Below are 27,206 nucleotides of genomic sequence, written 5' to 3'. Positions count from 1 at the left end.
AATAAGATACTTCTGAGTTTAACCCAGAATCTATCAATAACCTACGTGCGGCAACATGTTCACAATCACATCTTCCCGCCCCAGTGTTAATTTATTAATCACAGACTACACTACAAAAATCAGTAGTGTCAGTATACAATAAAAGGCCTGGGGCAAAGGGGTATGAGATGAGAGATACTTTCTTTAATATGAATTCAACTCCATTTGGAAGCAATAGTTTACAGCATATTTGGTACAACACCAGGTCCGTATTATGGCAAGAACATCTCAAATAAGCAAAGAGAAATGACAGTCCTTCATTACTTTAAGACATGAATGTCAGTCAATGGAGAACATTTCAAGTGCAGTCGCAAAAACCATCAAGCGCTATGATGAAACTGGCTCTCAGTATTGTACAGCATGCCCAACGATATACAATGCGACAATATTTTGGGAACACTATTCACTACTTAACTCACATTAGGTAAATATAACTCTGCGTCAGACGTCAGCTTGGTATAAAGCGTAGACGATAAATATTTGCATTGGCTGTGGTTATGAGGCTTTGACAGATGCAAGGTATGGTGATTTGTTAATGCATTTGGTTTCATCTCACTTCTTATCCAAATGCTATGCTGATTATTATTTCCTTGTTTTAACTTTGACAAAATGTGGTGGCAAAACCTCTAGGCCAGGACTGAAAACCTACAGGACAGTAGATCTCCAGGAAGAGGGTTGGGCAGCCCTGCTCTAGGTAGAAGTTGTTCCACCTCAGCGAACAAACCATCAGAAAGAGGAAGAGAGACATCAATAAACATAGACCTTCAGGGATTCAGTTCTTGTTTAAGACTCAGGGGCCCAATCAGTAACAGTTGGACCAAAGCACCTTTCAAAACAAAGATGAAGTCAAACAATAAAAGGTATCAGAGAGAAAACATGACACTTCCTGATGTCAGATTCTATAAGAATCATAAAAGGACAAAACTAATTCAACGTTTCTAAAGGTAACAATAAAAAACAGGCACTCAGATGTGGCAGGGCAAACCACCACGGATTACGGCCCAGTCCGTCACCCGGGCAGAGCTCCCTGCTATCCAGGACCACTATACCAGGCGGTGTCAAGAGGAAGGCCCCAAACGTTGTGAAAGACTCAAGCAACCACAGTGCACCACGTCTGGAACCAACACGACCCTGAACAGCTTCTATAACCAAGCCTTAAGATTGCGAAATAGCTCTTCAAATGGCTACCCGGACTACGTGCAGTGACTATGTACACACAGGACATTCAGTACTTACACTGACAACACACACACCAAATACACTGCTGCCAATGTACTGTCTATCATCTATACTAAGCACACACACACGACTCTCAAACATTCAGTACTTACACTGACAACACACGCCCACACCCGAAATGCACTGCTGCCAATGTACTCTCTTATCTATCCAAGGCACACACAAACACACGACAGGATTCGTTTTGAAGATGAATTAACCAGAACCATTCCTTTTCAAGAAAATGTCTTGACTGGAAAAATAGGTTGATTTTTTGGGATTGAAATGGTTAAAACTGATACCCTGTTGTTTAAACACAATGAGCTACCCTGTTTCCCCCTGGATTCACACACTTCACAGGACACAAAAAATGGAGCGACGGTCTCAGAATTCACTGGAAACAAGAAAGTACGCCCTTGGCTGTGACCAGCCGAGTCTTGAGATGAGATAAACGTGTTCCAAACTACACTAAAACATGTCAGTCATTACACCGGCCATAGAAAAGCAAGATGGACTGGGGAGTTTTAGACATCTTGAAGTGAAATGGGCCCCCCCCATACTAAATCTGACATTTTAAAGCTTGTTTCTATACCCTTGAAAAAAAAAAAAAACACAGAAACATGGAATTCATTAAGTCCACTGTTGATACAGTCCCAAAATGTTTTGCATGTCGACAGATAGGTTTTCAAAATATTGGACTTTCAAGAAGCAAAGTGTCACTTGGCACACAATGATGCATTTTACATTATGTGACACTTTGCTTCTTGAAAGTCCAATATTTTGAAAACCTATCTGTCGACATGCAAAACATTTTGGGACTGTATCAACAGTGGACTTAATGAAACAATATCATAAGATATTTGGAGTAGATGTTTCCTTTAATGTAGGCAGGACAGGTGACGATGCGTCTTTGGCTCAGAGACGTCATCGTCTTCAGTGTCCTTTGAGGAAAAGCAGCAAGACGGAGACTTGAGAACATTCTGTGCAACCATTCTCATTTCCTCGTTACAAACCGCCACCATCATTGATGCTTTCCACCCAGCTCTCCTCTCTCCATTTCTCCTCAGACGCAAACATCCACAACCCCCTCGTCCAGATCTCTTTCGTCAGCCGACTCTCTTCCCATCTCCTCCAGCTTGACCTGCACCCGTGTCTGCCAGGAGTCCACTTCCTGGTCTCTCCTGATTGGCTCCCCACCACTACGACCCTGCTGGGCGGAGCCTCCCTCTGTGGAGTAGATTCCAGAGTCTCCGCTGTCCTGGCGGATGTGCCTGCCGCTGTCCTGCTCCAGCTCTGAGGGGGGCGCTGTGAGGGGAGGAGGGACGTGTATCTCCAGTAGCACCACCTCAGGACAGATGGTCAGCTTATCACAGCACAGCTCCGCCTCTGAATCAGCAGTGAGGAGGCGGGGCATGTCAGAGCCGGGGGAGGAGTCACAGAGGTACTGGGGGGAGGGGAAGAGAGAAAGATAAAATTGTCATTACTTATTCCCAACCACCCTTAAACATCCAGACACACCCACCAGGATGGACGGTACACCTGGATACTACTGTTATGCTGTTGAGTAAGCGTTTGTGAGGCCTACCTCCTGGATGTGTGCAGGCAGCTGGATAGAGGGGTAAAATGTGTTTTTGAGGACTCTGTAGAACCTGAAGAAGGCGTAGGAGGGAAGCAACACGAGCAGGAAACACACCATCATGGAGACCAGGAAGTACAGGAAGATCTGCCCGTACGGGGTGTCACCTGAGGACGAGGACAGTCACACTTTAGTGGCCTTATTATGCTATTACTCCTGTAAAACACGCTCTCTGGCATCTCTACACACACACACATTATACAGGTAGGTAATTTGTCAAGCAATTTGGAAACAAATCTCCAAGTCTTTAGTGTGAAGTGTTCATTCCTACCCTCCGTCTGCATGCACTGGGGTTCTGTGTAGCTGCTAGTCTTGTTGTAGTAGTCGTAGCGAGACTGGATCATGACACAGTACCACGTCCAGGCCTCCAGCTCAGGCAGCGTCACCAGGTTGTTGCTAGAGTCCAACAGTTTAGGCTTCAGACCCTGAACATCCAATAAGAACACGTTATAAAATCAGACAGGGTTGGGATACGCTGCCCTCTCTTGCACTACCCCCCCAGACGTTCCACTTATTTCACCCATTCCAGTAGGAGCATGGGATTCTAGTGGTGAACTCATCATCAAGCCCTTCACAAGTTGAATCAGATGTGCTAGTCCTGAATACGTCTCAACAAGTGGAACGGTTGGGGGTACTCCAGGAACGGTTTGGGACATAGAGATGATATATAAATCATACCCATCTGCTCTGGTGTAACACAGGGACACAGCAGAAGGGTTATTGATGTTGTTTCAACTGGAAGAGTTCCAGAGAACATAGAACACTTCAAAACCTTCCAGAATACAAAGCACCATCATAGAACCCTTCAAAACCTTCCAGAATACAAAGCACCATCATAGAACCCTTCAAAACCTTCCAGAATACAAAGCACCATCATAGAACCCTTCAAAACCTTCCAGAATACAAAGCACCATCATAGAACCCTTCAAAACCTTCCAGAATACAAAGCACCATTATAGAACACTTCAAAACCTTCCAGAATACAAAGCACCATCATAGAACCCTTCAAAACCTTCCAGAATACAAAGCACCAACATAGAACCCTTCAAAACCTTCCAGAATACAAAGCACCATCATAGAACCCTTCAAAACCTTCCAGAATACAAAGCACCATCATAGAACCCTTCAAAACCTTCCAGAATACAAAGCACCATTATAGAACACTTCAAAACCTTCCAGAATACAAAGCACCATCATAGAACCCTTCATATCCTTCCAGAATACAAAGCACCATCATAGAACCCTTCAAATCCTTCCAGAATACAAAGCACCATCATAGAACCCTTCAAAACCTTCCAGAATACAAAGCACCATCATAGAACCCTTCAAAACCTTCCAGAATACAAAGCACCATCATAGAACCCTTCAAAACCTTCCAGAATACAAAGCACCATCATAGAACCCTTCAAAACCTTCCAGAATACAAAGCACCATTATAGAACACTTCAAAACCTTCCAGAATACAAAGCACCATCATAGAACCCTTCAAAACCTTCCAGAATACAAAGCACCAACATAGAACCCTTCAAAACCTTCCAGAATACAAAGCACCATCATAGAACCCTTCAAAACCTTCCAGAATACAAAGCACCATCATAGAACCCTTCATATCCTTCCAGAATACAAAGCACCATCATAGAACCCTTCAAATCCTTCCAGAATACAAAGCACCATCATAGAACCCTTCAAAACCTTCCAGAATACAAAGCACCATCATAGAACCCTTCAAAACCTTCCAGAATACAAAGCACCATCATAGAACCCTTCAAAACCTTCCAGAATACAAAGCACCATCATAGAACCCTTCAAATCCTTCCAGAATACAAAGCACCAACCAGTTCCCTGCATAATGCTAAATAACTCAGACACTAGAGAAGCTAAACCAAGTTTAATTCTTCCCAAAGGGTCGTTACAGCGGTGATTCGGGACAAAAAAAAACACTTCACACAAGCATTGATATTTAACCCTGTCTCCTAGGCTGAGTCTCCTCTTCCACAACCCAACAGCCAATGCATCTCTGTTGTTAGACAGAACCTTGGTGAGATCTGTTCTTCCTCAGTTAATCTGACCTGACCTCTACCCCAAAGTGCTCACTCCTCCCCAACTCACGGCTGTCATGGTTATTGATACCAGACTGTGTCTCTTCTCCTCCCAGAGGATCCCTGATGTCTAACAGTAACATATTCTGACATAATGTAAACGTCACATTACCCTCCCTCAGTGACATATTCTGACATAATGTAAATGGTATTTTATAGCAGTCCCAGGGTTACTGGGGGAGGCCCAGGTGACAGCAGTCCCAGGGTTACTGAGGGGAGGCCCAGGTGACAGCAGTCCCAGGGTTACTGAGGGGAGGCCCAGGAGACAGCAGTCCCAGGGTTACTGAGGGGAGGCCCAGGTGACAGCAGTCCCAGGGTTACTGAGGGGAGGCCCAGGTGACAGCAGTCCCAGGGTTACTGAGGGGAGGCCCAGGAGACAGCAGTCCCAGGGTTACTGAGGGGAGGCCCAGGAGTCTTTAGAGGCCACAAAACAAGACAGAAGGTTGTGCCAGTACCTGAGGGTCATCAGAGCGGCTCCAGTACAGGATGCGGTAGTACAGGAAAAGGACGTGTTTCTTCATGGAGTGCTGGGTGCTGGTCAGGGGGTCAGAGATGGTCACATCCAGCAGGTTCCCCACAGGAGCCATCTCCACCCTGGACGGTGGGCCCAACGAAGCTAGACAGGGGGAAGAACAGATAAGACTTAAACTCACTAATAATCAATAGTTGCCATACAGGCAACTCCAGAGTCCTGGGAATGATTCTTGGTGAATGACAGATTAACTGTTTGTGAGTGAGTGTAGTTGTGTGTGTGCGGGAGGATATTGTTGTGTGTGGGCCGGTTGGTGCGTTATTTAAAATTGTATTTAACCAGGTAAGGCCCATTTGTGACGACCCTCCCACTCTGTCTGCCGTATTCTCTCTTTGTTCTTGTTTCCTTATTAGGATGCAGGTGGGCGGAGTTGGGAGGGTCGTCAGCTACATGGGAAACACCTGGGCCTGGTGACACCTTTACAGATTGTGTTGTGTATCTTGGTGTTTTTTTTGGTCATTTGCTTTGGCACCTTTCAACACCCTGCATTATCACATTCATGTATGCAGAACACTCACTTACACTAGTGATTGTATATTGTACTTAGTTACTTTATTTAATAAACATATGTTTAGTTACTCCTTATATCCACGTTGTCTACCTTTTGTTACGGGCTTTGAGCCGGTTCGTGACACATTGTTAAAAACCTGTTTTGCGAGGGCGACCTGGCAAGAAGGCAAAACAGGGAAATAGCAGCGTAGTCATAGAAACCAACTACCGATACTAACATACTGTATTACTTAATGAGTAAATAAAACATACTATTAATTCGTTTTAGTATACTGTAAACTAACGGTACCCTTTCAGTTGAGGGTACTTGCACTTCGCCTGTCTACCGAAAATTGATACTGTTGCTGTGCAAAGTCTTGCTAGCTTGTTAGCGTTGCAAATTACTAGCTAGACATCGCACAATTTCGGGTGGGTTCGTAAATCTGACGTGCCAGCGTGCGATCTGGGCATTCATAAATTCAGAGCTCGTCGCTCTGGCCGAGTCCGAACGTCCTGACCGTCAAATGGCAGTCAAGCACCCAAGCTAACTGGTTAATGTTGGCTAGCTTGCTAGCTACTTCCAGACACAAACGAGAGAACACTTCACTCTGACCATTGTACTCGCCCTAGCAGAGCTGGTTAGGCTGGTTTCATGTTATCCAGAGCGTTGGTGACTAACTATGCTAATGGAAAGAATGTAATTACGCTTTTTTTGCGGATGTTTACTGACACCGGTATTGCGAGTTCAAATCAAATGTATTTATATAGCCCTTCGTACATCAGCTGATATCTCAAAGTGCTGTACAGAAACCCAGCCTAAAACCCCAAACAGCAAGCAATGCAGGTGTAGAAGCACGTTCATGAATTCAGAATGTATTCTGCGCTCTGGCACAAGAGAGTGCTCTGAAATCGGAGTAGCTAGCCAGAGTGAATTAACAATGTCCATTGAGAACGCACAACGACTATAGCACTTAGCTAAGCATGACGTGAATAATCAAGTCAATAAACGTTAGGTAGTTAAATAGCATATAGTTAATATACTGGCAAGTCCAATGTATTAGTAGCCAACTAACGTTAGGTAGCTAGCTAAGCTCACAAACCAGTACATACTGCTTTAATATGCTATGTGGTTCGTAAGGATAGCGTAGCTAACAAAATGTGTAACTTTTTTGAAAAGTAATTACTTTATGACATTCCTCAACATTTGTCATAATTAGTTAAAGCAATGAATTTGTATCCTCTCTCTCGTCAGACCTCGGCTGCATATTTTCCACCAAAAACATAAAATCCGAAAATGTTGTGAAGCCACACCCCCTTTTCTGAGGAATTGCATTATGGGCCCTAAAAGCACAGAAATTGTGTCTACTGCTTGTATACTTTGTTAAAATTCAGAACTATTTCGGAGAACTGCCAAGATGGCTGCTTGAACAGACGCTTTTTTCCGGGGTCCGTACCAAACTTCAGAAAGATTGTGAAAATTGTTTTTTTTTTTCTTTAAAGTTTAGTCATTATTTTTATTTGTTCAAGATATAAGACCTTTCCTGTGACTGGAATGATAATTGGATAATTTATTTCAGCATGTCCATGCAAAGTCGTGACAAAAAAAGAAAGGAAAAAGTTAGCCGTTCTATTGCTAATCAACAAGAGAGAAACGTGCTTATAGACAACTGCCATAACTACACTTTGCCTATGGATAATATCATGCTTTCGAATGCTGAAGATGACGAATTCCCCTCTTTACCGGTTACTCCGTGCAAACCTCCACCCTCCAAAAAACCCAACATGAACTCTGACATCGTGGCTACCCTCTCCTTACTCATCAACTCCAGGTGTGACGCCATTGAGAAAATGGTAGGCGCGAACACCATGGTTATCGAAGGCTTGAAAAAGACTGTGGAGTTTGCATGTGGTGAAATTAATGATGTGAAAACGAGAGTGGCAAAAGTTGAAAAAAATGTGGAAAGGGTGGAAAAGAATAACAATGTCTACCATAGACGTCTCACTGATCTGGAACAATACACAAGAAAATGGAACCTGAGACTCTACGGCTTGCCAGAGGTGGAGAATGAAGATGTGCGAGGAGAGGCTATCCGTATCTGCCAAGAAGTTTTGCCTGCAGAGAAGAACAAAGTTGGTGATACCATCGACGTTGTACATCGCCTCGGCAAGAAGCAACAGCAAAGCGATTCAAGACCCAGGGGTATCATCATCCTATTCACTACCAGATTCTACAGGGATGCTGTCTGGAAAGCTGCTAGGAAGAACGCCTTCCTTCAGAGCCATGGTATGCGTTTCGCCGAGCATCTCAGCCCGGAAGACATAGAAAGAAGGAACAAGTTGTGGCCAACGATCAAGATAGCACGAAGTGAGGGGAAGGCTGCTTACTTCGTCGGAGGACGAGGTTTCATCAACGGTTCAGAAATCCATATTCCTCCCTAAAATCTCACCAGAAGGAACAGGTTGATGGTTTCAGCCATGGTATTCTCATTTTCCTTATGTGGTTTACCTAACAAGCATCAGGTGACTATTTTAAAGGAATACTCAGGTATTTCAATTCATTAATTTGTTCTTGTATGACCAGAAGTCCTATTTTGTTTATAAACTTACGAAGAAGATTGAAAGCTGAATTTATGTTTTATGTATACAGTAACTAAGATACTGTCCTAAATGGCATACAGGTCTGCTCTGACTTTACACGGTTATTGTTCTATTTAGTTATTAATACTTATTTCCAAAAAAGGTCTTAGGAACGTTTATATGTAAAACATTTTGTTATACAATTATTTTATGATCAGTTTTCATATGTACTTAAAATAGTAGGTACCCTTTTATTTAAATTATTATTTATTTTATTTCTCAAAATAGTTCCTGATTACACTAAAGAGGATTTTTAGTCTCTCTTACTACAAGAACCCTTGGTTTGGTCTTGAACATAATTTCCAGTTGAGTTGAATTTCAAAGGTTATGGAATAAGCTATTTTCACTTTAAATTGACTTAAATGGTGCAGATCTCGGTTCCTTATCGTTTACGTTCACTGCTCCTACGTCTTTGACTCATCCTACTACAGTTTATACTTTTATATAATCTTTGTTGTTTTGTCTTTGTCTATATTATCTCTTAATGCTAGGGGGTTACGAAACAGTGTGAAGCGCAAGGCCTTATTTCTATTTGCTAAACAATTTCGAACAGATTTTTGCTTTTTTCAAGAGTCTCACTCAATTTCTGCTGATGCCAACTTCTGGAGGTCACAGTGGGGCAACGATATTTGGCTTTCCCATGGATCTGAACGCTCTGCTGGTGTCACTACAATGAAAAATACCTTTGGTGGTAATATTCTACACTCGGAATGTGACCCCTTTGGTCACTTTATTTGTCTTGTGATCAGTTACAATGACATTACACTCATTACTGTAAACTTCTACGGGTACAACACCAAACATGAGAATGATGAGTTGCTTGAATCTATAGAGAAACATATACTTCATTGGTTATCTAAATTTCCCAATTCGTTATTATTGATAGGAGGGGACTTTAACATTACAATAGATAATTCAACTGATAGATGGCCCCCAGGTAGGCCAACCAATCAGAATTTGGGTTTAATACTTTTTATGGAAAAGTTTGATCTTACTGATATATGGAGAGAGAGGTTTCCGGCCAAAAGATCTTTCACTTGGAGTAACAAAACAGGCTCCAGACAATCCAGAATAGATTTTTGGCTTATATCCAAATGTATTGATAGTGAGTGTGTTACTACAAATATTTGTACTACTCCCCTCACAGACCATAAGGCTATTTACATTGATATCAAAATATTTACCCCTGATACGAACCTTGGTAGAACATCCTACTGGAAGCTAAATGGCTCATTATTAAATAATGATATCGTTACATTTGAGGTTAAAGATCTGCTCTCACACTTTTGGAAAAGGGCTTGTGAAGAAAAATCTTATTGCAAGAACTGGGAGCTCTTTAAATTTGAGGTGTCCAAATATCTTAGAAAATATGGTAGTAATCTTGCTAAGACCAGAAGAGCTGAGGAGGAAAAGGTGATCATTAAGATAACTTCCCTTTCTCAGAGGTCCCCAGCTGACCTCTTGGGGGAGGAGAAGATTGAACTAATTGAGTTACAAAATAAACTGGATAATATATATAAATTAAAAGCAGAAGGAGCCTTTATTAGATCTAGGAAAAAATGGATTGAGGAGGGAGAACAGAATTCATCCTATTTCTTTAGACTTGAGAAATTTCACTCTAAAAATAACACTATCCATAAGTTAAACATTGATGGTGTTATTACAGATGACCAAAAATTAATCGCTAAATACTGCAGCAATTTTTACAGAAAATTGTATAGCTCTACGTACTGTCAGGAATCCACAGATATGTTTTTTAACTCACTGAATAATGTTCACTCTATCAGTGATATAGAATCTAAACAGTGTGATGAACCCATCAAAGTTGAAGAGATTATAGAGTCTATCAAACATCTAAAGAACAATAAATCACCAGGTGTTGATGGAATTACATCAGAATTTTACAAATTATTTTCTGAACAAGTAGCTCCCTTCCTATTTGAAGTCTTTTTAGAGAGTATTAAAAACAATGTTCTCCCTCCTACAATGAGTCAGGGGTTAATAACACTGATACCTAAACCTAAAAAAGAAGTGCTGCTCATCGATAACTGGCGTCCAATTTGTCTTCTTAATAATGACTATAAGATATTAGCCTCACTACTTGCAAAAAGAATTAAAGAAGTTCTGGATGCAATTATTGATGAAACACAGTCTGGCTTCATGAGGAACAGACATATTTCTAACAATGTCAGACTAGTATTAGACGTACTTGACTACTCAGACCTAATAACTGAGGATAGCTTCATATTATTTTTAGATTTTTATAAAGCATTTGACACAGTAGAGCATCAGTTTCTCTTCCACTCCCTTGAGAGACTTGGCTTTGGGGATTTTTTCTGTAAGGCTATTAAGACTCTCTATGCAAATGGTAACAGCTCTATCAAATTGAAATATGGCACCTCACCTAGATTTGAGTTAAAGAGAGGAATTAGGCAAGGTTGTCCTATCTCTCCATACCTGTTTTTATTAATCACCCAACTTCTTGCAAATTCTTTAAATAATAGTCCTGTACAAGGTATTTCCATAGCTGGTAAAGAAATTATTATAAGCCAGCTGGCTGACGATACTACACTTTTTCTGAAAGACGCTAACCAAATTCCCATATCGATCAATGTGATACAATCCTTTTCCAAAGCGTCTGGTCTATATCTTAACATTAAGAAATGTGAACTCATGGCTGTCAAAGATTGTGTGACACCTTCATATTATGGTATTCCAGTAAAAGAAGAACTTACATATTTAGGCATAACCATTACAAAGGATCAGAAGTCTAGAGGCTTACTAAATTTTAACCCTCTTATTAAAAAAACCCAGAAGAAACTAAATCAATGGCTACAGAGGGACTTATCTTTAAAAGGTAGAGTCCTGATAACCAAGGCTGAAGGTATCTCTAGACTAACATATGGTGCTCTATCTTTATATCTTGACCGTAAAATAAGCAAGGAGATAGACCAGATGCTTTTCAACTTTCTTTGGAGAAACCGTACCCATTACATTAGGAAAACTGTTGTAATGAACACTTATGAGAATGGTGGACTGAATTTTCTGGATTTTACTACTTTAAATAATACTTTCAAGATCATTTGGATAAAACAATTCCTAAGAAGACCCACTTCTATCTGGAATTTTATTCCTCATCATGTCTTCTCTACTTTTGGTGGCCTTAACTTCATGTTGTTTTGCAATTATAATATTGACAAAGTTCCAGTGAAACTTTCTGCTTTTCATCGGCAGGTTTTCTTGTCATGGTCCTTAATTTATAAACACAATTTTTCTCCACACAGATATTATATATGGAATAATCGGGATATATTGTATAAAAATACCTCTCTGTTTTTAGAATATTGGTTCAGAAATAATATCCTATTGGTGAGCCAACTGGTAAATGCAGAGGGTTTTTTACTCAGTTATAAAGAATTCTTATCACTTTACAAGGTCCCTGTAACACCTAAAGATTTTGCAATTGTTTTAGATGCCATTCCCTCAGGTGTTGCTATGTTATTCAGGAACATGTCAAGACCTGACCCTCAGAGCCTACCTTCTATTGACCCTGTTGACTCATCAGTAGGAAAGATTTGTTTCTCTTTTGGTCCATTCAACAACAGAGCGATACGATCCTTGTTTCAGCAGGATGTTGTATCTATACCTTATGTCATGCCTTATTGGAATGGATTTATTGATAATATCTGTTGGAAAAAAGTTTGGATGTTGCCACAAACATACCTACTTGTTAACAAAATTAAGGAAATTTCCTTTAAAATTATTCATAAATATTATCCTGCCAACCACTATATGAAGAAGTTTAAGGAAAACATCAACTCAAATTGCTCCTTTTGTAATGACCACCCAGAAACAGTTGTGCATCTTTTTTGGCATTGTATGCATGTAAGAAAACTGTGGCAAGACATCAGTAGGTTTATAATTGAACACATTTATGAAGATTTTACACTATTGTGGAGAGATGTACTGTTTGGATTCTTTACATACAATAGAAATAAGCGGAATCATTTTTATGTAATTAATTTCATTATTCTTTTGGCCAAATTTCATATACACAAATGTAAATTTACAAACAGAAAACCACATTTTCGTACCCTACAAAAAGAAATTGAACTGTATTTTAAGACGGTTAAATGCTCTACTAACAAAAAAGCTGTTAGAATTGTAAGTATATGCATGCCCTTAAGGTCCTTGTGTAATTGTAATGTGATATTGTACCCCCTAGCTCGATTGTCTATTATTTGTAATCTATGTATGCTTGTGTTCCCTCATGTGCTTTATGTATTGATTTGTTGTTAATAAAAAAAAAAATAATAATAAAAAAAAAAAAAAAAAAAAATAAACTTTGTTAAAATTCAGTACAACATCCGGAAACTTTTGGCATACTAACTACATCCACACTATGACCAATAAGCAGAATACATACTCAATTTAAGTCACTAATTGTAGTTAGAGCAGTTCGTATGAGTATTCGAACACAGCTTAAGTGTCACAAGTTACAGATACATTTGAAGATTAGAAACAACTGCAGCTATCACAAACAGTGTCGTCGATCAGCGTCTTAAAAACAGGCAAAGACACTAACCTCCCATAACTTTAATATCTTTCGAAGCATATTTCAGGATGAAGGCATTAAGGGAAAAAGATGCCTTCCCCACCTCAGATCTAGACTTAGGAACAGACAAGGACAGCAGCGACTGAACGAAGACTGTATTGAGTGACTGATCTGGTCAGTAATGAACAGAGATACAAAGGGAGTTGTGTACCAGTGCTTTAGACTCCTGGTGGAGAGGTACATTGCACCATGGGTAATTGATGTAGCATTTTCCATGAATCTTGAAGCACCATGATACACTCTGGACTTAATGTAAGGTACTTGTGGATGTCTGCATATAGACAATATCACCATAAATCGAGGACCGATAAAGTGCTTTGAACAAGATTATTTCTGACAGATATTGAAAAGCAAGATTTGTTCCGAAAATAGAAACCCAATTTCAACGTCAGTTTCTTCGTCAGGTTATCAATATTGTTTCAAATTCAGCTTCATCTAACCAATTCCCAAGATACTTATAGGTGACCCTATCAAATGTGTGACGCCATCTGTTAACTTTAAGAGAAGAAAAAAAAAAATCACACATTTAGTTTCTTGCATTAAGCACAAGTGTCAATTTGAAAAGATGCCTCTGAATAACATCAAAAGCCAACTATAAGTCCTGAAAAGCAATCTCAATATTAGATGCGCTAGAATAAATCATTGTGATTAATAGTGATATTAATGTGCATGCAGAGCAAACAACAAGCTGCACAAGAACTCACTACTGTAATGGTCCAGGTTACAAAGTGGCTCAGTGACTCGTGTTTGCATCTCAATGTGAAAAATGAAATGAAAAAAAAAAACAGTTTGCATGTTCTTCACAAAGAGGGCAACATATGCTACTGAGCCAGATGTCTGTCAGGGGAGAAGCTCCAGGTGGTATCTGATTTTAAGTACCTTGGCATCATACTTGATTCCAACCTCTTTTAAAAAAGCATGTGAAAAAGTGAATTCAAATAACCAAATTCAACCTAGCTCATTTCCGATTTATACGAAATTGTTTGACTACAGGAGGTAGCAAAACTGTACTTCAAATCTATGATACTCCCCCACTTAACATATTGCTTGACTAGTTGGGCCCAAGCTTGCTGTACAACATTAAAACCTATTCAGTCTGTCAACAAACAGGCTCTCAAAGTGCTTGATAGGAAGCCCAATAGCCATCATCACTGTTACATCCTCAGAAAGCATGAGCTCCTGAGCAGGAAAAATCTTGTGCAATACACCGACGCATGTCTTGTATTCAAGATCCTCAATGGCCTGGCTCCCCCTCCACTCAATATTTTTGTTAAACAGAAAACCCAGACATATGGCAGCAGATCCTCAAGGTCTGCCATGAGAGGTGACTGTATAGTTCCCCTAAGGAAAAGCACCTTTAGTAAATCCGTTTTCTCTGTGAGAGCTTCCCATGTCTGGAATACACTGCCATCAGACACACATAACTGCACCACATATCACACTTTCACAAAATGGCTAAAAGGTCAATCAGATTTGTGAACATGGTCACTAGCTGTGTGTTGCCATTTTCCATGTTGTCTGTAGCTTGTGAGGTATGGAAACACTTTGTTGCTTTTATGAATTTTGTCTTGCTGCTATCTGTTCAATGTTGTTCTGTCTGTATGCTACATCTTGCTTGTCCTATGTTGCTCTGCGGGTGCTCACTGCTCAATGATTGTCTATATTGAAATTGTTTTTAATAACCTGCCCAGGGACTGAGGTTGAAAATTAGCCGGCTGGCTAAAACCGGCAGTTTTACTGAAACGTTGATTAATGTGCACTGTCCCTGTAAAAAATAAAATAAACTCAAACTCAATCAACACACGCTTGTGGCTGTTGGTGTGTGGCTGTTGGTGTGTGGCTGTTGGTGTGTGGCTGTTGGTGTGTAGGTGTTGGTGTGTGGGTGTTGGTGGGCGTTTAAATGTGTGAATGTTCGCAACTGTGTTGATTTTCTTCTCTCATTTAGTTTTTCCCATCTGTGCTCAAGTCTGTCTGCCTTCTCCCATTCCTCTCACCATCTATATCAGGGCAGAAGTCTTTGTTGACCCAGTCCGAGTTGACTCCGTCTGCACTGGCTCGGACTCGGAGAACGTACATTCCCAGGTAGTGCAGATCAGAACCTGTGAGGTCACAGCGGGTGCGTGTGGTCCTTTCACACACACGGCTCCAGTTCTTCTTCTTCATCTTCATCTTGTACTTCCTGTTGGGGAGCGAGCGAGAGGGTCAGTGATGAGAGGCAGTCTTGGCCTAATACCAGATCGTGACTCTCATGGTGGTAAAATAAAGCAGACGAGTCAGTCACTGTTTGGGTGTAGGAGGTGAACTACGGTATCACGTGACCTGTAGGAGGTGAACTACGGTATCACGTGACCTGTAGGAGGTGAACTACGGTATCACGTGACCTGTAGGAGGTGAACTACGGTATCACGTGACCTGTAGGAGGTGAACTACGGTATGTGACCTGTAGGAGGTGAACTACGGTATGTGACCTGTAGGAGGTGAACTACGGTATGTGACATGTAGGAGGTGAACTACGGTATGTGACATGTAGGAGGTGAACTACGGTATGTGACATGTAGGAGGTGAACTACGGTATGTGACATGTAGGAGGTGAACTACGGTATGTGACATGTAGGAGGTGAACTACGGTATGTGACATGTAGGAGGTGAACTACGGTATGTGACATGTAGGAGGTGAACTACGGTATGTGACATGTAGGAGGTGAACTACGGTATGTGACATGTAGGAGGTGAACTACGGTATGTGACATGTAGGAGGTGAACTACGGTATGTGACATGTAGGAGGTGAACTACGGTATGTGACATGTAGGAGGTGAACTACGGTATGTGACATGTAGGAGGTGAACTACGGTATGTGACATGTAGGAGGTGAACTACAGTATGTGACATGTAGGAGGTGAACTACAGTATGTGACATGTAGGAGGTGAACTACAGTATGTGACATGTAGGAGGTGAACTACAGTATGTGACATGTAGGAGGTGAACTACAGTATGTGACATGTAGGAGGGGTCTGCGAGTGCATCTGGTGACTTACGCCATGTACTCTACAGTGAAGGTAACAGAGTTGCCTGTGGTCGTCTGGTCCCAGTCCCACGTCAGTACATACTGTGTGTTCAGGGTGAGCAGAGTCAGGTTCTGAGGTTGAGGCAGCTCTGCAAGCACTGGAACACAGAGTGTAAGACAGGCAGACCGGGTCACTGAATAGTTCTTCACTGTTTGGTACCGTGTTGTTTACATGTTATATGATGGGAGTTGGATATTATCAACTGATTCGGCAGCAACTTTGAAGTTAAAATAGCCTCAACATTTGCATACTTTAGGCTGTTGGCCTGGGGGTAGGTTTAGGACAGTCAAATACCTCTTTCCCCCTTTTTCCTCTCTCCACCCTACTGATGTTACATTTGCAAACCCCTTTGGATAACAAAGATTCTGGGAACATCAGAAGGTGCGAGGAAATGAACTATATTCTGGTAATCCGACCAATTGAACATATGCGGTGGTACTTAATGAATATGATGTCAGTTCGGATGTCATCTGAGACATTCTCATCAATGATAAGATGACAAACTCTACAGTGGAAAGTCTACACATCAGAGTTATCGGATTCACATGGAATTGTTGTTCAATATAAATGTTTGAATATGAAATTATTCATGATGGGATGAAATGTGAGTTTAGCTTCTAAAATGTGAGATTTGGGTTTTCATAAGGTAGGGCTCTGCTCAATCAGTGGCCCTCCCCTGTGAAGGGATGGGACACTTTTCAAACATGCCCTCCTATCCCTTCCTATATAAAGCCTTGGCGACAATATAACCTCCTGTTCCGAAGATGTGAGGACGACGGTCCGATGTCAGAATGGTTCAGATAAGAACTACAGAACGAAGCCAACATCAGCGTGAGCTTTGGTTGCGAATGGTTTGACCTTTGAACTCTTATTCACTACAGAAGTGATACCTCCTAGCCGTTGAATTAGCATCAGCAGCTGCAAACGCAGGTTAGGAAGGAACAGACAGAGTATCCCATCTACCACACAACAACGTATCCAATTTACCAGCAGAGACATTCTTCAAAGGACTCGGTTGGGCAACACGGCCTTCCATCTACCACCAACCTACCGAAGCTCAGCTCAGAGTAAATATTTATTGTATTTTCCTTTTCCAAATGGGCGGTAATTTAGAATGTATAAAATACTGTATTTACGATAGCACAGCTTCACCCTTTGTTCCACAGTCTTCCCGCTGTTTCACTCAAACCCAGCCCTTTTCTTTTGTGTAACAAGCTGTCAAATCTGTTCCGCCCGCTTAGGGATGTTTTCCTTTATGACGTAATTTGTAATCAAGTTATGATTTAATTATGTGTATGTTTAATTGTGTGATTAGTTAGGTATTTAGTAAATAAATAATTAAACCCAATTTTGAATTGCTGATTCAACTTGTTAGCCAGGGTTCATGCAGATAACCAAGAATTTACAACTTTCAGATGAGACTGAATTAAGATGATTAATATTGACTGCTATTGATGTAAAATATTACTAGGTCTTTAAGAGTTTATTCGAAAGATAACAGCTCTATAAATATTATTTCGTGGTGCCGACTCTAATGAATTACATTGACATGATTAGCTCAATCAAGTAATATTAATTACGGATAAATTATTTTATGGAATATCACTTAATCCGGCATAGCCAAATACACGACACTGTATTTCTTCACAGCCAACCACCAATTCACATGTCCTGTGGACAACATGAAATATTCAACAAAGAGGAATTTATCCAATATTTAAAATCTCTGAAGAACAAATAAGCAAACACACCCGTGGTGAGAAAGAAACAATTGACTGGCAACATTGACAGTGACCTCACTAGCCAGCCAGCGTTTCAATTGGCCGATTCCACGCCAGCGTTTCTATTGGCCGATTCCACGGCAGCGAGAAATATTTTCAGTATGTCAGAATGTTCTTGTAATTCTCACATAGGAACAGCATTGGGAGGATGTTTAACATGCTTTTTACCTTTGTAGCAAACTATTATTATTATCATTTAAACATGATTAAAGTGGCCATTTAAGACCCTAATGATCTGTAAACACGTAGATAAACATGATAGACATCTTGGCGTCATTATAACTCCTTGTTGTGTTCTCTCAAATATGGAGTATGTCTAGACTATTTTTATTTTTAATAAAAAAATGTCACATTTAATCAACATAAAAAATATTGATATCTCCTAAGGACGCTTTTCGATTTAGCTTATTTTTTATAGATATACCGTTTGTAAACAATATACTCTTCTTCAGAAGAAACATTTCCAGTGTAGGCTCTGGTACTTTTAATGATATGATTCATCTATTACATAGAAATGGACATTATAGCTCATTAACCAATCACAGCCCTCCTTTAGGATTGCACATTCAGCAAGTCACCAGCAGATGGATTGACTTTGAATCCATTTTCCCCATTCACTGTGTTGGTAGTGCTCATAAACTGATTCACACAGAATTAGCAGAGCCCACTCTGGAAATTTGATGTACTTGTAGAGTATTAAAATTGGTCGGAAGCCGAAAAAGGAAATTCTTGAGGACAACAATGCGAACTCCACCTATGCTCTCCAGTAAACATTAAATCACATTTTTATTTTACCTTTATTTAACTAGGCAAGTCAGTTAAGAACAAATTCTTATTTTCAATGACGGCCTAGGAACTGCCTGTTCAGGGGCAGAATGACAGATTTGTACCTTGTCAGCTCAGGGGTTTTGAACTTGCAACCTTCCGGTTACCAGTCCAACGCTCTAACCACTAGGCTACGCTGCCGCCCCGGTTTTATCTGGTTGCTCTGTGACTGCAATAACTTGAGAACAAAATTTGACTACAATAAAGTTTCCAATGTCTTTGCAAATGATCCAAAACAAGCCACATATAGCAACATGCTTCAAATGAAAACTCAAGATGGAACAGCAGGCTATAGGCTCATTACACACAAAAGAGAATTGTCTACATATCGAACCCAAGACCGTCATATCCCAGGGCAGTGACACTAGGCGGTACGCTACAAACCCTGTAATAGATGCATCAACTTGATTTAAAAATTGTCCGTCTGGTGATGACAGCACATTTTGTTCCAAAAAGTTGGATTTTCAGTACTGATTGAATGTTTAGTCATCTTTGGTTATTATTTTTTTCCCTTAAAACAGTTGTTGGGTTCAAAGACACTCATTTTATCACATAGCTAACAAAGTTAGTAAGCATGGAGTTTGACTGCACACGTCACACGAGCAAGGGATGATTATTATGTTGTTTGACCATCTTTGAGATGTTTCTGCAACTTGGGAGTCCACGTGGTAAATTCAATTGACTGGACAAGATTTGGAAAGGCACATCTGTCTAGATAAAGGACCAACAGTTGATAGAGCCTGTCAGAGCAAAAAAAACACCAAGAACCTGATGGTCACTGACAGGTCTCCAGAGTTCCTCTGTGGAGATTGTTGTCCTTTTGGAAGGTTCTGCCATCTCCGCAGCACTCCACTAATCAGGCCTTTACAGTAGTGGCCAGACAAAAAAAAATAAAAGGCACATGACAGCCCGCTTGCAGTTAGCCAAAAGGCACCTAAAGGACTGACAATGAGAAACAAGATTCTCTGATCTGATGAAACCAAGATTGAGCTTTATGGCCTGAATGCCAAATGTCACGTCTAGAGGAAACCTAGCACCATCCCCACGGTGAAGCATGGTGGTGGCAGGATAATGCTGTGGGGATGTTTTTCAGCGCCAAAGACTGAGAGTCTAGTCAGGAGAGGCAAAGATGAATGGAGCAAAGTACAGATAGATCCTTAATGAAAACCTGCTCCAGAGCCCTCAGCACCTCAGACTGGGGCGAAGGTTCACCTTCCAACAGGACAACGACCATAAGCACACAGCCAAGACAACACAGTAGTGGCTTCGAGACAAGTCTCAGAATGTCCTTGAGTGGCTCAGACAGAGCCCGGACTTGAACCCGATCGAACATCTCTGGAGAGACCTGAAAATAGCTGTGCAGCAACACTCCCTATCCAACCTGAGAGCTTGAGAGGATCTGGAGAAGATTGGGAGAAACTCCCCAAATACAGGTGTGACAAGCTTGTAGCATCAAACCCAAGACGACTAGAGGCTGTAATCGCTGCCAAAGCTGCTTCAACAAAGTACTGAGTAAAGGGTCTGAAAAATTGCTTTGCCATTATTGGGTATTGTGTAAACGGATTAAATTGTAAAAAAATAAAAATAATAAATCATCAATCTTCCTTTGCATCTCATCCAACTGGTGTTACCTAGATAGATGCTAGCTGATACTGTTGCGTAGCAACTGAGTTGGTCGACCGGTTTAGAACTCTGAGATAGGGCTGAAAGATGTCAGCAATGTTAGGAATGCTAAAAAAAAAAAAAATATTAAAGGTAGCACATCCTTAGTTTTTAAATGAGCAGAAATGTGCCCATGAGAGAGACACATTGTGAATTTAATAAAAAATTGTTGCACCAAAAACCTGTTCAGTTCAAATGGATTTACTCTATATATAAAAAATATATATATATTTTTTTATAAGTGCCCGAATACCCTAATGCTAGCGACCTTGCCCGAATACCCTAATGCTAGCGACCTTGCCCGAATACCCTAATGCTAGCGACCTTGCCCGAATACCCTAATGCTAGCGACCTTGCCCGAATACCCTAATGCTAGCGACCTTGCCCGAATACCCTAATGCTAGCGACCTTGCCCGAATACCCTAATGCTAGCGACCTTGCCCGAATACCCTAATGCTAGCGACCTTGCCAAAAATCTGGTATAATGGTTCTCTGTAACAGCCGGACGGATCATGACGAGAGGCGGTGTGTCGTGTTCCGCCTGTCAAGTTGATTTGCAAATGTTCATCGATATTGGTGTCATTTTGGCTTAGATATGACAGTAGAGAGATTTTAATTTAACAACTGAACTGCAAAAACAATGCACACGATAGTTGAGCCAACAGAAACGACTATAATATTGTTCCAAGAAAAAGGGGGTGTTTTTACTGATATTTTGTTTTGTTTATATTAGCAAATAATGTTAACATTTGAACATCATGTTAACATTTGAACATCATGTTAACATTTGAACATCATGTTAACATTTGAACATCATGTTAACATTTGAACATCATGTTAACATTTGAACATCATGTTAACATTTGAACATCATGTTAACATTTGAACATCATGTTAACATTTGAACATCATGTTAACATTTGAACATCATGTTAACATTTGAACATCATGTTAACATTTGAACATCATGTTAACATTTGAACATCATGTTAACATTTGAACATCATGTTAACATTTGAACATCATGTTAACATTTGAACATCATGTTAACATTTGAACATCATGTTAACATTTTTACTTAAGAATCAAGACAGGTTTCTCCATATGTTAGAGTAAACTTGGGGCGGCAGCGCAGCCTAGTGGTTAGAGCGTTGGACTAGTAACCGGAAGGTTGCGAGTTCAAACCCCCGAGCTGACAAGGTACAAATCTGTCGTTCTGCCCCTGAACAGGCAGTTAACCCACTGTTCCCAGGCCGTCATTGAAAATAAGAATGTGTTCTTAACTGACTTGCCTGGTTAAATAAAGGTAAAATTTAAAATAAAAATAAGGAGTATAATGATACCGTCATCATAAGGCATGTATATATATCTTAAGAGCCTAAAATGGCCACTTTCATCATAATCCCCCCCCCCCCCAAAAAAAGTGTACAAATTTAAAAAGCATTTCATACCTTCTTTTCCCCCCCAAAATAATGTACTTGAGAATGTGTGTGTGAGAATGGCCAGAACAAAATCAGAGATATTTTCCACTCCTGCTGGTGTGGAAAAAAACCTTGTAGAGCTTGCTTGACTGAGACCCAATGCCTCAACAGGATGTTGCATCAGATGGGGGGGGGGGGGGGGGGGGGGGGGGGGGCATCTAGTTTAGAGGGAACAGTTCCCCTAACATCTGTGTGTGCTAAGCTTCAGTGCACCCTCGGACTCAAATCTGTATCTTTGTTTCCTCTTTCTAAATCAGGGGGGGGGGGGGGCAAAGTCAGGGTGCCTGCTAAACCAAGTATAACTATAAGAAATCTAAGCTGTGTCAAATTATATCCAGCTCAGGGTCTTCAGCTATGCATTTGTTTTGCTAACTAAGTGGCTAGATGTCAAGATTAAGTTTATTGGTCACTGTGGAGACATTCAACAAATCCTGGATCGAGATCCTCCTGTTACCTAATTTGTTCTGTGCATGACTATGACTGGTTATGACTGGTTTCCTCTAACTCAGCCTTTGCACTCCAAAACAGAGTCCACGGTGTTGGAGTTATAAAATAAAAAAAAGTATGAGGGTGTGACAGAAAGCTAACCATGGTTTCGGGAATCATCCCAGGTTATAAATAGCTTGGCTACAATGAAACCAGTTACACTGCTGATGACAATGTAAATAACAGTACATTGAACATGAAGTATGACACATCCAAGATCCAGAAAGTGACTCAACCATAAAGGAATTATACAGCGTGGAGAACAGCATAACTTTCCAAACTGTCACTGAAGCACTGAAACCGATTTGGAACATTGGAATTCAGGAAACTCTAGGCTAGGGTCTGCTGACTTTAGTTCCTCTTCCCTGACCTAACCTCTCCAAGTCTATTAAAAGGTTGCTAGAGGGTCTTAGGCTACAGGGCAATTCCACAGTGACAGCATTAAACTGTGACTCAAGATTTTTCACTTAAAAATGAATGCCAAGCCCCCCCCCAAACAAAAACCATCAACTTCAAAAGTTTAACAAGCCATACATCTCTATGCACAAGGACTACTTTTAACAATTTACACTGAACATTTTATGAAAATACATTTACTGGAAGAACTGCACAGATGCAAAGTTTGGCAAGAGAATTTCAGTAAAATCTCCCTTCATTAACTGAACATGTCCACATTTCCCAAATAGTCTTAAATATTTGCTTTGAATTCAAATTCAACTATATATCTGCAGAAACAAAGGGGCGTTAGCTATGACATGACACATAGACTCTGAAAATATATATTTTGGTTATTGAACTACAGTAAATAAAGTGGATTTACACCCCGTAACAGAATTTAATTACGGGTCTCTGGTCTGTACTACACAGAAATGCATAATTAATTATGGATATGAATGTTATTCTCTTCATGGTGATGTATCCTATGCAGGGCTCTACAGTGTCGACCATTTTACACGCATATGGGAATAAATATTTTGCTATGTGACGAGGATTGTTTTTACATCAGAGCACCAATGCGCAATTATCCTAAAATATGTGTGTTGTCCGGACCAAATCTGAACCAAGCATCGACATCTATGTTTTACAATTTTGGCCATAAAAGTACAGCTCCGGCGGCAGGGTAGCCTAGTGGTTAGAGTGTGGAGGCGGCAGGGTAGCCTCAGTCTCCCGAGTGGCGCAGCGGTCTAAGGCACTGCATCTCAGTGCATCACTACAGACCCTGGATCAGCGGTCTAAGGCACTGCATCTCAGTGCTAGAGGTGTCACTACAGACCCTGGTTCAGCGGTCTAAGGCACTGCATCTTAGTGCTAGAGGCGTCACTACAGACCCTGGATCAGCGGTCTAAGGCACTGCATCTCAGTGCATCACTACAGACCCTGGTTCAGTGGTCTAAGGCACTGCATCTCAGTGCATCACTACAGACCCTAATAATAAATAAAAATACACACAGAGGATGCCTGGTTATTCTTTAAAAGTGCTTTCCTCATATTAAGTAAGCATACCCCATTAAAAGTTTTTGATGTTCTGAAAGGACAGAAAAATCTGTACCCCTACAAATCAGCCGGGCTAGACAATCAGGAACCTCCAAAATGATCCGCCACAATTGTTGCAAACCCTACTAGCCTGTTCAACCTCTCGTATCGTCTGAGACCCAAAGATTGGAAAGCTGCCGCGGTCATCCCCCTCTTCAAAGGGGGAAGACACCCTAGACCCAAACTGTTACAGACCTAGATCTATCTTACCCTGCCTTTTGAATGTCTTCCAAAGCCAAGTTAACAAACAGATGACCTACCATTTTGAATCCCACCGTACCTTCTCCACTATGCAATCTGGTTTCAGAGCTGGTCATGGGTGCACCTCAGCCACGCTCAAGGTCCTAAACTATATCATAACCGCCATCGATAAGAGACATTACTCTACAGCCGTATTCGTCGACCTGGCCAAGGCTTTCGACTTTGTCAATCACAACATTCTTATCGGTAGACTCAACAGCCTTGGTTTCTGAAATGACTGCCTCGCCTGGTTCACCAACTACTTCTCAGATAGAGTTCGCATGGCTCGTTGTCCGGACCTCTGGCAGTCTCTATGTGATTCTCCGACCACAGGGTTCAATTCTCGGGCCGACTCTTTCTTTGTATACACAAAACAACGTCGCTCTTGCGGCTGGTGATTCTCTGATCCACCTCTACGCAGACGACACCATTCTGTACACCTCTACCCTAGTAAAACTTCGTAAAGACTTTGGCGTTGTCATTTACAAAATAGCCCCAAACACTCTACTCAGCAAATTGCATGCTGTCTATCACAGTGCCATCCGTTTTGTCACCAAAGCCCCATATACACTACCCACCACTGCGACTTGTATGCTCGTTGGCTGGCCCTCACTACATATTCGTCACCAAACCCACTGGCTCCAGGTCATCTATAGGTCTTTGCTAGGTAAAGCCCCACCTCATCTCAGCTCACTGGTCACCATAGCAGCACCCACGCGTAGCACACGCTCCAGCAGGTATATTATTTCACTATATTGTTTTTTTGGTTGCTCCTTTGCACCCCAGTATCTCTACTTGCACATCTTTCACTCCAGTGTTTAATTGCTAAATTGTAATTTAACTCTTAAAAAAAAAAAAAAAAAAAAAAATATTATTATTTAACTAGGCAAGTCAGTTAAGAAAAAAATCTTATTTTCAATGACGGCCAAGGAACAGAAGGTTAACTGCCTGTTCAGGGGCAGAACGACAGTCAGCTCGGGGATTTGAACTTTCAACCTTCAGGTTATTAGCACAACGTTCTAACCTCTAGGCTACCCTGACGCACCGACTGAATCTGTGTTGTTGTGTCACACTGCGTTCCTTTATCTTGGTCAGATCGCAGATGTAAATGAGAACTTGTTCTCAACTGGCCTACCTGGTTAAATAAAAGGTGAAAGAAAAAAGACTCAATATAAGACTCAATGTAAGCGTGAATCGATTCACAATTGCGGCACGGTTCTAGAAACAAATCCATTTACTTGCATATCACATCAAAATACTTGCTGTACACGGTTTTAAAAGGTGAACGCAGTTGCAGCCTACATTATTTTTCAGTGTATAAACAAAGACAGACGCCGCAAATGTGTAAACACAGTTGCTCAGAGAAGCAGATAGCGAGCTACTTAGCACGGGTAACGTCAGTCCGTCCATTTCCCGTTAACAAGCGCTGTAACGTGAAAATATGGCCGTGTGCCTAACAGACTAAGCAGCTCTGCTAGGGCGAGAGAAAAATGGTCAGAAGGAAGTAGTAACTAGCATGTGTGGCCTGAATGCTTGGAGCAACCATTACACCTCGAACCAGAGCACTCCTAATTTATTTAAAAAAAAGGTACATCTGACAATGCTCTGATTTTCTAAAACATCCGGAGCACCATCTGATACTCCACAGTGAATTTACGAACACACCCCGTGTAGGCGAAGACATAACAATATTGTATCCATATACATCATCGGGTCGACATCTATATTCATGTAGTTAACACACGGGTTTCAGCCACTGACGTACCACCCGCCATTAGAAACGAATGTTTAAATAGCTCTCAGATATTACAAATCAAGTCGATATAAACCCACCGAGTTTGACCGAAGGTAACGTATCCATTACAGGGATCTCTAACTACAGCTAAATTAGCTAGTTGCTGTACTTACCATTGGTTATTGGGAGAGACCAGAGGAGAACGAGTGCAAAGCCCACCTTCATGATGAATAATGATTATTTAACAAGTAATCCAACGGTACGTTTTTCCCCCCAAAACTACCTTCACAGATCGTTCATCTTCCCACTCCCAGCTTTAGTTGCTGTGGCCAGTTGATTTGGTCCCGGTTCAAGGGAACATCACCGGATAAACAATCCGATATGGACGACAACGAAATGACTTATATGGAGACGTATGAATGACGTCGAAACTCAGTAACTTTACTCTGATTGGTCCTACGTGATTACGTTTTTTGTACGTAGTTTGCGACACCGTCGTCAAGACATGGATGAGATCAATGGATAATCAGATATTGGTAAACACATAAAAGGATAGTTAGATATATAGCTAGCTAGTTAGTTTGCAACAATAGTTTAATTTATTTTATTTTATGCTTGGTAGATTATTTTGTTTAGTTTTACAAGGTTGGTGAAATTCAGGAGGGGTGAATGTAACAGTTGTTAAAATGCTTTGTGAATTTCACCAGGTTCATATATTAATATAGCATGTTGATTTGTTATTATGCATGCTTGCAAAAATAATTAAAGAGCAGCAGTAAAATAACAGTAGCGATGCTATATACAGAGGGTACCAGTACAGGGTCAATGTGCGGGGGCACAGGTTAGTTGAGGTAATTGAGGTAATATGTACAAGTAGGTAGAGTTAAAGTGACTATGCATAGATAATAAACAGAGAGTAGCAGCAGTGTACAAAAAGGGGGAGGGGCAATGCAAATAGCCTGGGTAGCCATTTGATTCGCTGTTCAGGAGTCTTATGGCTGGGGGGGTAGAAGCTGTTAAGAAGCCTTTTGGACCTAGACTTGGAGCTCCGGTACCGCTTGCCGTGCTGTAGCAGAGAGAACAGTCTATGACTAGGGTGGCTGGAGACGTTGACAATTCTTAGGGCCTTCC

General features: G+C 41.0%; 1 protein-coding gene across 2 annotated transcripts; it reads right to left on the bottom strand.

Moving 5' to 3' along the window:
• Nucleotides 1-161: 161 nt before the first annotated feature.
• On the bottom strand, nucleotides 162-26,470 carry LOC109871044 (interferon alpha/beta receptor 1a). Of its 2 annotated transcripts, none has more exons than XM_031801263.1 (7): nucleotides 26,359-26,470; nucleotides 16,303-16,429; nucleotides 15,260-15,444; nucleotides 5,448-5,608; nucleotides 3,165-3,318; nucleotides 2,843-3,000; nucleotides 162-2,701 (listed from the first exon to the last, which is right to left on the bottom strand). In XM_031801263.1, exons 2-7 carry the CDS (start codon nucleotides 16,305-16,307, stop codon nucleotides 2,321-2,323), a joined length of 1,044 nt encoding a protein of 347 aa, XP_031657123.1. In that variant the 5' UTR covers nucleotides 16,308-16,429; nucleotides 26,359-26,470; the 3' UTR covers nucleotides 162-2,320. The 2 variants fall into 2 exon arrangements, with proteins under 2 accessions (XP_031657123.1, XP_020317413.2); XM_020461824.2 differs by having other exon boundaries at nucleotides 26,249-26,467.
• Nucleotides 26,471-27,206: the final 736 nt, after the last annotated feature.

This window comes from Oncorhynchus kisutch, linkage group LG2 (assembly GCF_002021735.2).
Source record: "Oncorhynchus kisutch isolate 150728-3 linkage group LG2, Okis_V2, whole genome shotgun sequence".
NCBI lineage: Eukaryota > Metazoa > Chordata > Actinopteri > Salmoniformes > Salmonidae > Oncorhynchus > Oncorhynchus kisutch.
The sequence above is the reverse complement of the archived record's forward strand: the minus strand, read 5'-3'. Positions and strand labels throughout refer to the sequence as shown.

Coding starts and splice junctions, on each gene's coding strand:
- LOC109871044 (XM_020461824.2), bottom strand. CDS start 26,300: ATGAAGGTGGGCTTTGCACTCGTTCTCCTCTGGTCTCTCCCAATAACC. Junction 3,319..5,447: donor GCCGCTCTGATGACCCTCAG/GTACTGGCACAA, acceptor TTGGATGTTCAG/GGTCTGAAGCCTAAACTGTT. Junction 3,001..3,164: donor CCAGTGCATGCAGACGGAGG/GTAGGAATGAAC, acceptor CCTCGTCCTCAG/GTGACACCCCGTACGGGCAG.